The sequence below is a fragment of the Meriones unguiculatus genome, chromosome 3 (genome assembly GCF_030254825.1).
Source record: "Meriones unguiculatus strain TT.TT164.6M chromosome 3, Bangor_MerUng_6.1, whole genome shotgun sequence".
Lineage (NCBI taxonomy): Eukaryota > Metazoa > Chordata > Mammalia > Rodentia > Muridae > Meriones > Meriones unguiculatus.
Window position 1 is genome coordinate 91109864 of NC_083351.1, and position 14116 is coordinate 91123979.

The window sequence follows — 14116 nt, forward strand, 5'->3', positions numbered from 1 at the left end:
AGGCCAGGGAGGACTTTTTTCCCGACCCCTGACCTTCATTTCTGCTTCTAAGGCATGAAACAGACTTTGAGTCACCCAGTGTGTGTGCTTTTGCTAGTTTACTCATTATATCCACCCTGAGATGACTATAACCGTTGAGATTCCTCTTGTAAACAGCCAATCTCTGGGGAATCTGCTTTGATATGCAATTTTAAATGTGATTTTAAAATGTGTTGCAGGACCTCCAGACCTCATGTTTAACAAGCTCCACCACACACCTCTGCCTTGCACTCTCCTTGTCTCCACCCACAGAGACCCTTCTTGGCCACCAGGCTCGGTGCCCTTTTCCACCATTCCTTCTCACACAGTTTGATCTCTGTAGCACCTTAGCCATGGTGTGTGCTGTCTCAACCACCCACTGTCCAGTCAGCCACAAGAAGCAATCTGATCTGTTTCATATCTGAGAGATGCTAAATTGGGGCTTTAGATGTGTCCTATTCCCACCCCTAATAGGGGTGACCTCAGAAATATACCATCTGTTAATCTCAATCTCAGTGCATAATAAAGTGCTCTTTAAATTATCCTGGGCAGGACTTTTCATTTATAAACAAAGTTTGCACCAGAATGCCTTGAAATGTTTTTAATAGACTTCAACAAGCTGTCATTGCAGTTTTGCTGATGGACTCTGCAGATGCTGCCCAAATTAGCTGCATTTTAAGGCACCAGTATTCTGTGATCAAAATTAAACAAAATTCAACTATGATTATGTTCATGACATCAATGCACAATATACATTCAACCACTCAAAATATATTTCTAGCTTTGATGAAACTTAAATTTCCTTTCATAAAAAGATCAGTAATACATAGCATATTGAACACTGTAATAAAATTATTTTCAAGAAAATACAGAAGTGGAAATATAAATTTCCTAAATTTTTATACTTTGTAGTACCACAAAGTATGTCAAAGTTCAGTATTAAATAAATAGAAATTCTCTCTAATAAAAAACTTTTACAACAGTTTTCCTAAGGAAATACATTCATAGGATTTTCTATTCTATTGTACAACAATGACAAGAACAAGAGGGTCCTCAACCATGAAATGTAGCCACTGTGTCATCTAATCCCAGGAAATGGGTTTTTGTGAATGAGGCTTTCTTGTCAAAACTGCTTACATGTGGCTATGCCCAGTGGCATATTTCACAGCTCAAAGGGCATGCCCTGTGCACAGCTAAAACGCGGGACAGAGTGTCAAGAGGTTCCACAGATTCATTACCTGGCTGCCAGCTTTGGTATCTCTGGGTATCTGGTGCAAGGTGACAGCTGTTGAGGCACTGTCTAGTCAGAGTTGGCTTCTAATTCTGCAGTGGGAATTAGAGTCCATGTCCAGCAGATCAAGTGAGGTGTTAAGGCAGTGTCCTGGCACAGGCAGGTATGAGAAACTTGTCTGCAAAGCTGGGCTGAGAGGTGCCTCTCAGAACCACCCCCTGGTACAGTAGCCAGGCACAGCCTTATCTCGGAGGTACTCCAGCGGCAGCGCCAGAGAAGTCTGATGAAATTATTGGCCAAGGCATTGCACAGTGGCTGGACTTCAATTCAGAAATGGTCAAATGCAGCAAGGGAGAAGGGCCGCAGAAACCAAATGGTGAGTATCTTATGGCGGAGTCTGAGCCCTCCAGTCAACAGCGGACTGGTTCAGTTGGGGAATGACACTCTGAAGCACAAAGCAATATGTTGAGCGAACTTGCTTTGTTTTCATTCATTTCTCTTAACTGCCTTCCTATCTGTGATTCAACTGCAGCATTGATACACATCAATGGACCCTCCTGTGACTCCTCTGAAGGTAACTGTCAACCTTGTTCCTGAGACACGGTATTTAGTTTCCTGAGCAGAGACCTGAGTGGTTTGTTTCAGAAGTCTCCAGGAGGTCCCTAAGTCCACCTTTAGCCCCATCTCAGTATCCCTCAGGTGAGCCCCTGTGGTGTAGGCCAGATTTACAGTGCGCAAAACTCTTCCAAGACTGGACTTCTGATGAGGGCCCACCCTCTTACCACTGCAGGGAGACGGCACTCTAAGGTTTAGGCCCTGAAGTCCTGGGGACAGGGGAAAAGCCCAGACAGACAGTGGGCCCCTGCATGCCTCCCCACCTCCAAGTGATGAGGTTTCCCCTGCCTTCAGCAGATGGAGCCAGAGAGCTGGCTATAGTTCTGACCAAGGTTTCCTCTGGACCCCCTCTAGTGCCCTGGCCCAGCCAGCCTGGCCAACAGCAGCAGTGTTCCCAACTTCAGGCCAGCTCAGGCCAGACAACTTGTTTGTATGGGCAAGGCCCAGGCTGGGAGGAGCTGCACAGGGAAAGTCTGAGCTAGAGGAGCCAAACCTGGAACAAATATTTCTGCAGCTGATCCTACAAGACACAAGGTGGTAGGACAGTATGGAGAACTAACTTGGAAGGGGGTCAGATAGGAGCCTCGGGGGTGTATATTTCTGGGCATGCACAAGAACCTTGCTGCCCATTTAGGACGAGGATGATGTGAGCGGTGCCACTCCCAGGAATCTCAATCTTTTGAGACCTTCGTTTTTACCAGCAGTATTAATCCGCCAGAGGCCTCTCGGGGGTCTTCTTCCCCTCCGAGGAAGGGAGGCAAACTAGTGTTTGCCTCGGGGGTGGGGACAGGGAGGCAGCACCTCGGAGCCTTAGGGACTGACCCAGGGCAAGAAGACGGCAGGAAGCAGTGTGGTATCTTGGCGACACCACATGGATGAAAAGATTCGTCCTAGACTCCCTGGCTGGCAGGGGAGGGGCCACCTGAAGGAAACCCTCGGAGCTGGGCTACCGTACAGGCAGCGATCACAGCGGCGTCTCTTCTTGCTCCAGAGCGTGTGGCGGCAGTTCTGTAGAGCCCGGAAGAGAAGCGAGCTTTAGCAGAGCTGGGCGTCTGCGCGGACGAGGCCTCTGGAAGGAGCGCCTACTGTGTACCCGGCGCGCAGCCGCCGAGCGAGCATGCGCACTGGGTAGGGCCCTGTGCTCCGGCTCCGCCCCGGGTTCAGAGGCAAAAGTGGCTGAGGAGATGCGCTCAGGTGGGGCTGGGCTCGGGGCTCGAGGGCGGGCGAGTCGTGGGGGGAGCAAGGGCTGCTGGGGAGCAGCGGACGGCCGACGAGGGGACGAGCGCCCGGTAAGCGGTGTGTCAGAGCCTGTGTCACCTGCGGGAAGACAGGGTGTCAGAGGCTACCAGTCCAACACTGACCTACAGAAACCTGTACTCAGCCAGGATTCCTTTCCCCCTAACTTTGCTGTTCCTCTGTGGCTTGCCTGAAACTAGGCCTGCCCATGGATAGGGGACTTCCGGCTCACGTGCAAGGCATTTTCTGCTGTGCACTACTGCAGAGTCGCAGGAAGTTCCAGCCAGTGTCGTTGAGCCTTTCTAGGCAGCTGTGCATGGCGCAGCAAGCAGATCTGGGTCACTTCCGATGTTCTGCCCTTTCAACCCTGCCCTTCACAGCAGCCCCCTCTACAAGGCGGTGGCAGTGCCAGACCTACTTCTGGTACTACGGTTTTACCCCAGAAACCTGTCACAAGCCTAGAGGCACACAAGGCTCTGCTTACAACAGTGGAATTTAAGAATGAGGAAAAGAAGTGGGCGTGGTGGCGCGCACCTACAGACCCAGCACTCAGGGAGGCAGAGGCAGGCATATTTCTGAGTTCCAAAACAGCCTGGCCTACAGAGCTAGTTCCAGGACAGCCAGGGATACACAGGGAAACCCTGTCAAAAGAGCAGAAGAGGGTGGCAAGGCCAAAGACAGAAGCAAGCAGGTGGAAGAGCACTGGGACCACACAAGTGTCCTGTTCCTGCTACATCATTTCAGAACTGGAGCCACTGTTTATGTATCTAATGTGTTACCAGGCCTTGCCAGCAGGGCTGGCCAGAATCTCCAATTGTAAAGGAGTGTGCTCCATTTCATTTTCCACTAGACTGATAAAAGGCCTCTGCAAATGTCCACCAGACAGAAAAACACTTTCATTTTCATCTGAAATGAACCTGAGGCCTGACCATTGGATATCTCTATACCATTGCCTGGGCTAGCCTCAAACCCTTAGTCCTCCTACCTCTCTTGTAAATGCTGGGGCTATAGGAATACACCACCACACCAGGCCCTTAAATCTATCTGGATATTACACATTAGCTAGAGACACAGACTCAAATGGGAGTTCTCCACCAGTCTCCTAAGAAGTACACAGCTGGAGAGATGGCCAAGACAGCATCTACGGAGTGAAGAAAGCTGCTGGAAAGTCGGAAAAAGGTGCAGGTCCAGAGAAAGGCCTGAAGCAACAGCTGGGAAGAAAGCAGGTGTTAGAGGAAGAGGCCAGTTACATGTGTGTGGACTCAGGGAGAGCGGGTCGGTGCTGTTCTTCAGGTCCGTCAGCCAGCAGGAAGGAATCCACTGACTTGTTGCTGAGCCGGAATGGTGTCAGGCGGCGGAAGTTGCTGGGAGAGTTGGGAATCTGGACACGGGCCCTCTGGGAGGGCACCACAGTCTCCCCAGGGGACAGCCAGGGTGGCACCCTGGAGAGGATGCTTGGGTCCAGGTCCTCATCAGGGGAGAACACGGGGTTATCAATTCCTAAGAGAAAGGGCAGCTGGTCAAACTCTAGGAAGTCCTCTCAGGGGCAGCAGGAGGCTATGTGTGTGGCTCTGTGCTGGTGACTGTGTCAGGTCCTCTGTGGGTGCCACCTTCAGAGTGACCTGGATTGTCAGAGATTTACCCCTCATCCCACACCTTCCCTTCACATCTGAGACCTCATCCGATCCATACAAGTTCAGTGACACCGCCCTTTTCTCAGATTTGGCCTGTTCTTCCAGATAGACTTGCCCATCTGCCCTGGGAAGACATCTAGGTGGAAGAGGTGACAACTCCAAGACCAATTCTAATCCTCCCCAAGCCTTTGGTTCCTCCTTCAGTGACCAAGCTCCCTTGGGTGGCAGGGACATCTCTCCCATCTCACCTGCCCCAGAGTCAGAGGCTACATCCTTAGTGACACTGGCCAGAAACTCAATGCCCCCACTGGTCTCTTCATTGTTGGGGCCCTCCTCAGGCTCGGAAAGTTCCAATTCTATATAGCAAAGGGAAAAAAGACTTTGGGTAAGGATGACTCAAGTGCTTGATGACTGGTGGCATCTTCCCACCACACACACACACACACACACACACACACACACACACTGGTGGTTTTTCACAACACTTAGATAGCCCAGTGTCCAAGTGACTAGGGCCTGTTATGCAAAGGCCTGATGACTCCTGTGTGCTTCCTTTTGTGACCCCAACCAATCTTGGTATTTGGGAAGGTCTACTGGGGCTGCGACCCTAAGGCCTACACATAAAGGAATGGAGAAAGGTCACTTATCTTTTAAAGTGGTGTGTGTGTATGGGTGCACAGGTGTGTTGGGTGTCCAAGAGGGCCAGAAGAGGGACATTGGATTCCCTGAAACTGGAGTCACAGGTGACTTAAACTGCCTTATGTTAGTGCTGGGAACTGAACTTGGGTCCTCTGGAAGAGCAGCAATCACTCTTAACCACTGAACTGTCTGTCCTTCCCATAGGGAGAGTGCTTCTCTAGGCTGCAGCAACAAGAGGTTGGGAGAAAAGCACTAAGAGCGCCTACCCTAAAGGCACCCCTCACCCCACCCAAAGGGTGCATGGAGGGCCAAGTCGGAATCCTGGGTGCAGCCTCGGGTACAGGCAGGGGCCCCTCCTGAGTCAAGCACATTCAGAGAAGCAGTTCTTACCTTTCTCCTTGATGGTGAAGTTGTGTGCCAGGTTCTCTACAGGCAGCTTCCCATTAGGAATGCTGCTATTCCTCTGTGGACAAGCATGAGCTCTTACAGATGTACCCACACCCGGGCCCCTAATTTGCAGGGACTTGGTCTCCTGTCCTAAATCCCAAGGGTCTCTGCTCTGGTGAAAGGCTGTTCACCTGGCAGCCTTCCTGGCCAGCAGAACTACAAAGGGTTCCCTGACCCCTCTTGGTATTCAGGAGCCCACCCAACAACCACTGACCCCACCTTCCCTCACCCGCTTCTGTGCACGCTCCCTCTTGTACAGCTTGGCTGCCTTCTTGTTCTGGTTGATGCCTAGCTTAGCTGACTTAAAGGACTCCAGGCGCTTCCGCATGGTCCGGTGAAAGATTTCCTTGTCCTGCTTTTCATCCTCATTGGGTGTTAGCTCATGCCGACTATACAGATGCTTGTACTGTGGAAGCAAGTAGCAGTCAGCTGAGCCTGTATGGCCCAGGTGGGTCACAGAGCCTCCAGCTCTTCCCTGTAGACCCCTCATCTAAGAAGAAGGCAGACGTTGCTCTGGGTGTGGGGCTGGGTTCCACCAGCCACAGCACACGAGGGGATGACAAAGGCTCACCCCGCGGGATAGGAGGGCTCTGGGTGACGCATCCCATGGTACTCACCTCCTGCCGAGGCTTGTACAGGTACTGTTGCAGCGTGTGGTGGGTCACCATGTCCTCAGTGTCACGGATGCTCCTCCGCCTCTGCTCCAAGGACTGCATGTCCAGGCATACAGCACTGACATTTTCCCTCCTGCATGGACCAACACTGAGCCCAGGGAAGTAGCTGCAAAGAGGTCTCCTGCCCTGCCTAGAGACTTAGTGGTCCCTCCCTGCCTCAGGACTGCTCAGATGCTCTCTCAAGGTGCCTTCTAGATTTCTGTTTAAGGTTGAACCCTAGTAACAACAGTCCCCCTCCACAGCCCGACTATGAGTCCTGGGGCCCACAGCACTAGAAAGCTAAAACAGCCATCATCGAAGAACTGGCCATCACCTGCCCAGGGCCAGAGGGTATGACATGGTGGGCCATGTCAGGAATCTGCCGCTATCCCTTCCCACCCTCTTTCTGTTCTCTAGTAAAGTGCTCCGCAATCACAGTCCTGCTGACTGCTGAGTAACGATATGCTTCCACAGATGGGGGTGCAAGCAACTTTCTGTATCCTTCTCCTGTCCTGGTCCACTCACACTTTTCTCACTCAGTTGCCTTAGGCCCTGCAATAGGAACTAGTAGGCTTAAGAGTAACGAGAGAAATGCTTTTAAGGAGTGTACTTTTCCAGGGAAGTTTATGAACTGGTCACATACAAGAGATAGGAGACAGATGCCTCCACAGTAGATGGGCGGGGCGTGCTGAAGTCCACATTGACCATGTTGTCTGTACTTGGGGAGCGGATGAAGGCCAGGGACCCACGGCGCTCTCCCTACAAGGGAGACATAGACTCGTTAGCACTCTCATATGACCCTTAGGCAGTACCTACCACATAGATGTCAAAAGATCCTATGACCAAGCTCAAGGGCCTGTGGGCTCTGGGAGGCAGAGATGGAGCCCAGGGAAGTTAAGCTTTCCTGAGACCTGTCCATTGACTAGGGACATCTCACATCTCAGGAAGGTCCAAGTTACAGAGTAAGACCTAATCCTAGCTACACGGGATTAGGCCCATATAGAAGTCATCAAAGCCTCCCTTGAGAGGAGCAGAGCTAAAAGTTGAGCAGACAGAGCAGTAGGTAGAAAACAGAATCTCTTAAAGAAAGCTAAAAAATCTGGAGTATACCACTCACACTTGAAGGTTGAGGAGGTTGTTTTTTCCCCCGCTGGAGCCTCAACCTGTAGGCTTTAGTTTAGATGCAAGTCAGAACAGAGCTAGGCAGGAAGCGGAATCACCAGAGAGTAGAAAGCTGTCTTCTTTTGGGGGCTTCAATCAGGAAAGTAAGAGGCTTCTGAGTCTCACAGACTACAGTAAAATCAGGTAGGGTCCCTAAGGGATAGCTTGTGCCAGGGCTGGGAGGGTGATGGCCCATCAGAGGTGTTCCTCTCTTAACTATGTCAACACATCATTGCACCTTATAATTTGCAAAGTGCTCTCTTGGGAGCCCTTCGAAGAGGGTGGGATTTTTTTTTTTTTTTTTTGGATATTCTGGTGACAGAGGAAACACTTGAGACTTGACCAGGACTTCCCACTCCAGGGTATTTGACTTCACTGCTCACTGGTATGGGCTGGGGCTTTCAGTCTTTTGCTTCCAAACAACCCAGTGTTCTTTTTCTTTTTCTGTCACTCATCCTCTTCAGGTGTGGGAAGCTGTCTGCCCCATATCATTGGTGATGCCAGGTACTCCCCACCCTAAGGGGACCCTAGGACAGAGGCTTGGAGCTGACAGGATGGTTGGGTTCCTGGACAAATGGAATCCAAGGGTAGAGGACAAGAATCAGGGTGATGCAGGACAGATGGACAAACCACCCCTGTAGTACCATTTCTCCAACAGTGATGGAAAGGATAGTGCAAAGCTCAAGATATTCTGGCTGGTGCAATGGGGAACAGGAGTTGAGGCTCAGGGCCCTGGGGAGTGTGAAGTCAGAGCTAAACATTTGCTTAAAAGACTGAGAAAAAGTGACAAGTGACCCCAGTCCCCCACCCCTTCATTCTTATCCTCCATCAATGTCTTGGTGACCAGGTCACCTAGGGACATAAAAGGTTGGAATTTTTTATAAGTTCTGCCTAAGAGAGGAGGCATTTCAGACTGAGCACCTTAGTATTACTCTGAGTGGCAATGGCCATGGGGTCATGTGGTGCCTGGTTGGGACCTATGTCTATTTATAAAGGATACCATGGGGCCCAGACAGGAGTGCATGGGTCATGAATGCACTGGCCACAAGATAGTCACACATGTGTCATTGAAGGAGTTGCTATGAATGTGTACATACATGTATGTCTTTTGTATCTATGCATATATCTGTTCATGAGTATGTATGAATGTATATATGTATGTGTATTAGTGTGCATGTATTTGGGATGTGAGTGTTCATGTATATGTATGTGAACATTACTATACATTTGAGTGTGCATGTATCAGCCATGACTCTGTTTATGCACAGGTAAGGTTGCTCCTTAAGGTAGTCAGCCAGTAGAAAATATCTACCAACTTGTTGATGAGTGCATATATATGTGTCACATGTCATATATATATATATATATATATATATATATATATATATATATATGATACAAGTATATGTGTCAATAGGTAGAGGACCTGGGCCCATTATTCTCTATTTCCCAACCTCTTCTGTGCTTTTTTTTAAAATATATTTTTATTATTTTATTTTATTAATTACACTGTATTCACTTTGTATCCCCCCATAAGCCCCTCCTTCCTCCCCTCCCAATACCACCCTCCCTCCCCTTCTTCACACATGCCCCTCCCCAAGTCCACTGATAGGGGAGGTCCCCCTCTCCTTCCTTCTGATCTTAGTCTATCAGATCTCATCAGGAGTGGCTGCATTGTCATCTTCTGTGGCCTGGTAAGACTGCTCCCCCCTCAGGGGGAGGTGATCAAAGAGCAGGCCAATCAGTTTATGTCAGAGGCAGTCCCTCTTCCCATTACTATAGAACCCACTTGGACACTGAACTGCCATGGGCTACATCTGTGCAGGGGTTCTGGGTTATCTCCATGCCTGGTACTTGGTTGGAGTACGAGTCTCTGGGAAGACCCCTGTGTTCAAATTTTCTGGTTCTGTTGCTCTCCTTGTGGAGTTCCTGTCCTCTCCAGATCTTACTATTTCCCACTTCTTACATAAGATTCCATGCACTCTGCTTATAGAGCCTTGAAGACTGAGATTCATATCCAGTTACATCTTCTGTACTTTTAAGGGAAAATACAGGCATTCATTCCCTTCTAGACCCTGGTTTCCATGCTCAGTATCTAGATAGTCGCTGTGCCTGTGCCGCACTGTGCAGTGAGCTCTCCAGGCAGGGAACACGAGTCCCTCACCACTCTCTCTGCCCACGCCCTAGATCACATCCATTGCCTACTTTAGCCCTCAGGTTCAGCAGAGGGATACACGGGTTATTCCAGTACCTCAGCCACATAGCTAATAGCATCCTTCAAATTCAGCTCGTGGAAAACGTTCAGGATCCGATCTCGAGATTTTTGAGCTGATCTTCTCATGAGGACTTTGCTGAGGAACTTCCTATCAAAATTGGACCACCTAAGGGACAAAAGATCATATCAGCACTGGGAGTTTGGGACTGCCTGCCCCGCGTGAATAAGAACAAGGTCAGAACAGGCAGACATAGGACCATCCTGGGTTTTCTTTATTGGAACAATCTGAAAGTGAGTTTTAAAGCAAAAGGCCATCATGCCACCTCAGGTCTCACCCTTTGATTTCTCCTATTTTTGACAGTGGCTGGCAGTGGAACTATATGCCATTTTTTTCAAATGACAAAACGAGCATGTTTCCCGTGGCCGTCTGACCCTCCAGGTGCTTTTGAGGCCAATGTCAAGATACCAGCGGCCATAGTTCCAGTTACCGAGACATTGCTGCCTAAGGTACGCTATTCAGGTTAACTCTGCAGGCTCACGTGGACTCTGGGAAATTATCTCAAAACAGGTCCCAACAAGTGTGAGATAAGTGCTTTAGTCATACGGTTCTAGGTATCACTTCATGTTGTCGTAAAATACAAACCGGTTACTTCTGTTTCATGAACAAGATAATTTTAAATCTTTCTTCTGTTAATAAAAGAGGGAAGTGATTTATTTTCCTGATTTTTAATTCCTACATTATTTAAGCTTAGCATTAATTAGTCAGTAAAAAGTGTCTTTCTATGTGCCTAGGAATATCATCAGGAATAAGATTCAGGTTCCTGGTTTGTTGAATGTTCTGTCCTCTCTGTTATCATTAACTTTGTTTTTCAACTGCTCACACTTGGGGGTCTAAAGCACACTTAAGCCCTTAGCCTGGGAATGGGGGTTCATGCACCATAACAAAGTGTCCATATGTTGTCATCTGTTCATTATTCTCCCCAACATATATATGTATATATACCTCAAAACCATCCTAGGACTTGGATAGCTTGTCTCTGGCTCTTTTGAAAACAGAGGTCCTCCAGAAATTGTGTTTTGCGGTTCTTATATTGTGGTATCACAATCAACACAGCTTCCCATGCTTTTAGTGGCCTTACCTGCATCTGTGGGACCCACAGTTCTATGTCTGAGAAGTTGGTGGCAGAAGGAAGAATTTTACAGCTTGGGCTATACTTACTTATCTCTGAGATAATTGTGTCCAATTTGTCCTGAGATGTCCTCAATGGCTGAGAGGATGTGGTCGAAAGCCTTTCAGAGGGGAAAACAAAAGAACAAACTTAATTGACCATCCTTCCTCGCCCTCTGCCTAGGCCCGGACCACGTCTCTCCCGACTGCGCCCTTCCACCTTCTCCCTACCCTGCCATGTAGCTTCTCATTGAGCTTCGGCTCACGCTGCTCACTCCTCTTCACCTTCAGCCACTGCACCAGGGGCTTAATGGTCAGACCCTGAAAGACAGCCTCCCTAATTCTAGTGCCAGGCAGGATCCCCATACCCTCAGGGCCCTCTGAGCCTAAGCCAGATAGACATTAGATCTCTTCTTCCACTGTAAACAGTCTGGGAACCCATGAATCCATTGGCACTGCCGTATAAAAAAGGTGCCCCAAAGCCTCTGTGCTGTGAACATCAGAACCTCCAACCATCACTTTGACCGAAGGTGTAGTACATGCCTGTTAGGGCCTGACCAATCAGCAGTCAGAATGTAACTAGGTCTCCTCTCATCACTCCTGGCCGGCAAGTAGCACTTTTAGGACAAATTGTGCTATGTCCCCTGTGGGGCCAGATGAAAACCTACAAAATGCTCCTAGTTACTAAAATTATAAAAACCAATTAAAGTGTGGAATCTGGAAGCAATCAACCTGCAGGGTTGAGGCAGGGCCAGCTGATTTGAGGTGGGATCAAAGTTTGGACATCCCAAAACAGGGCCATGGGCAAGCTGAGCCACACCTGAAAGATGACCGTGAAGAAGACCACAATGAGAGTGGTGCTGACGAACAGATTTTTCTCCTTGACTTTGTTCTCATCCAGAAGTACCACCAAGGCATAGGCTACCGCCCCACGAAGGCCGCCATAGGACATGACCACCTGATCAATGGTCTCTAGCTGCACCATGCGGTAGCGGTTCAGGATCCAGGTCTGCAGAACAACACCTGTAGCAAGAGGTCACTCAGCCCCACGGCTGCTGCCCCTAGGCCACACCTCAGGGTTTCCCAAAGCCTTTTGCCCCTCTGTTTCTTGGCTGACTGTGAAGGCTGAGCAATGGGTCTATTCATCAGGCCCTCCATGGAATGAGGCGATAATGCTGCACTCACCCCAGCTTTTATCTCCCACTCTGGACTTATTAGTGAGCTGCCCTGGTGGCCCTCAAATCTGTCATCTAAACTAAGGGACCCCAGAAACTCCCACGAGAGTGCCTAACTCTCACCGATGGCTCGGTACACAGAAATGAAGACCAGCGTCAGCAACACAAAAGCCGTGTTCCACGTCCAAATGAGGGGGTCCACCGCTGAGATGCCCAGGAACATGAATATGATGGTCTCCGCCCCACTGGCCAGCATCTTCATCGTGTAGCGCACCGTGGTGGCTGACTGCTCTGAGATGTTGGCCTTCACGTACTTCTGACAGCAGATGCCACAGAAGGTGATGCTGGAGGAAGGGCAGTGTGAGGTCTCCCTGCCTCTGTTCAGGCAGGCTGATCCCTCAGGCCAGATGTTTTTCAGGCCCAGCTCCCACAGTCTCCAGTTTCTTGGGTGGCATTGCAGTCCTCTGCATTGCAGCAGATATAGCTTACAGTGGCCAGTCCTCTGTTGGGGAACCCTGCTCTTCCAGAGGGTTGATACCCTGAGTTTGGCCTACCTAGCTGCTTCCTTGCTCTGAGACTAGACATGGAGTCCCAGTGAAGGAACCGCCTTCACACACAGCTGTGTGTGCCTGTTGGTAACTGAGGGGTGACCAGGTCATACTAGCTTTAGAAGCTTTGGGCCAACGCTGGTGTCGGGAGGCTCCTGTCTGAGGCTGCATGGCAGCAGAGGCTCTGGCAGGTTTTCTGGATAGATCATTCTTGGATCACAAGCCATAACACACACCTACCTCTCACCAGGTACCTGTCTAGCCAAGGACAACTCTTAGGACTTAGCAACTTCTTATTTTAGAAAAAGAAAATTAGATTGTAAGGCAGAGGTAGGTGAATCTCTGTGAGTTCGAGGCCAGCCTGGTCTCCAAAGCGAGTCCAGGACAGTCAAGGCTACACAGAGAAACCCTGTCTTGAAACAACAAAACAAAAAGTTAGATTGACTTATTTGTCCCTGCCAATGAATTTCTACCCAACTGTGAAATCCATGGAGGTGGCAGCTACATGCTGGCAAATTCATGCTCCAAGGTGGAGAAAATTGGCAGGGACCAGGATTACTCTCAAAGACCCTTCACCAGGAGACAATAGGTAGGGACCATGGGCTCATTCTCACAGCCCCTTCACCAGGATGATGGCAAGGAACCCAAGGTACCCTTTGCTCACATTGTCCACCTACTGCCAGTTTGGATGCAGGGGATCTCTGGCACATCACAGCTGGAAAGCCACCTACCCAGACTAGCTAACAGCAGAAGGTTGTTTCTTGAGGGGCACTTACGCCAGGATGGCTGACAAGGACAGCATCTCGGAGGTCAGATAGGACAGGTAGGAAATGACAAAGACGAAGCCAGGTTCGATGATGCGCACATGCTTGGTGAAGCGAGTCACTAAGGACAGCAGGAAGGCAAAGATAACACCCACCAGAGTGCCTCCTAGGCTCACCACGAAGAAGGACACTGTGAGAGAAAGGAATGAATGGTCCTTTGTGGCTGGTGATGTGAGTGAAGCTGACCAGGTTGGCCAGTCATTCCCCATGGAGAGATCCTGGTAACTACTCACAGCAATGCAAAAGTTTAGGAAATAAGGCAACTTTGCTCTCTATGGCGAGAGTGTCTGGCCTCCGAGTTTAGTGCAGGAGGCAGAGGGAAGAGGCATGGTACACAGGAGACAGGACCCAGGGTAGGGAGCATTACCTTGATAGCCCTGCAGACTTGGGTCAGTAGCAAGGTCTGAACCCTGTGTCCCTATACACTGTCCATCTGTCATTGCTAAGGAGACCTGGGTTGACTGTCCATATCTCTCTCAGGAGAGTACACAGGATTCCCCACGGACTTCATCCAGTAGTGTTTGTGTGCTGGTCTGGGAAAGAAACCTAGCC

The 14116-nt window shown here is 49.6% G+C and overlaps 1 protein-coding gene across 4 annotated transcripts in view; it reads right to left on the reverse strand.

The window, feature by feature from the left end:
• Positions 1-1221: 1221 nt before the first annotated feature.
• Slc9a3 (solute carrier family 9 member A3) overlaps positions 1222-14116 on the reverse strand; it is a 46599-nt gene continuing 33704 nt past the window's right edge. For 2 of the 4 annotated variants that reach the window (XM_060380348.1, XM_060380349.1), the window contains exons 5-16: positions 13517-13694; positions 12316-12536; positions 11838-12040; positions 11249-11338; positions 11069-11139; positions 9886-10015; positions 7117-7232; positions 6438-6567; positions 6050-6226; positions 5764-5836; positions 4983-5090; positions 1222-3181 (exon numbers count right to left, since the gene is read on the reverse strand). In XM_060380348.1, coding sequence (XP_060236331.1) covers positions 2829-3181; positions 4983-5090; positions 5764-5836; positions 6050-6226; positions 6438-6567; positions 7117-7232; positions 9886-10015; positions 11069-11139; positions 11249-11338; positions 11838-12040; positions 12316-12536; positions 13517-13694 — 1850 coding nt within the window. In that variant the 3' untranslated portion in view covers positions 1222-2828. Of the gene's footprint in view, positions 3182-4346; positions 4601-4982; positions 5091-5763; positions 5837-6049; positions 6227-6437; positions 6568-7116; positions 7233-9885; positions 10016-11068; positions 11140-11248; positions 11339-11837; positions 12041-12315; positions 12537-13516; positions 13695-14116 lie in introns of those variants that run through there. The other 2 variants (XM_021631419.2, XM_021631421.2) reach the window with 2 other exon arrangements.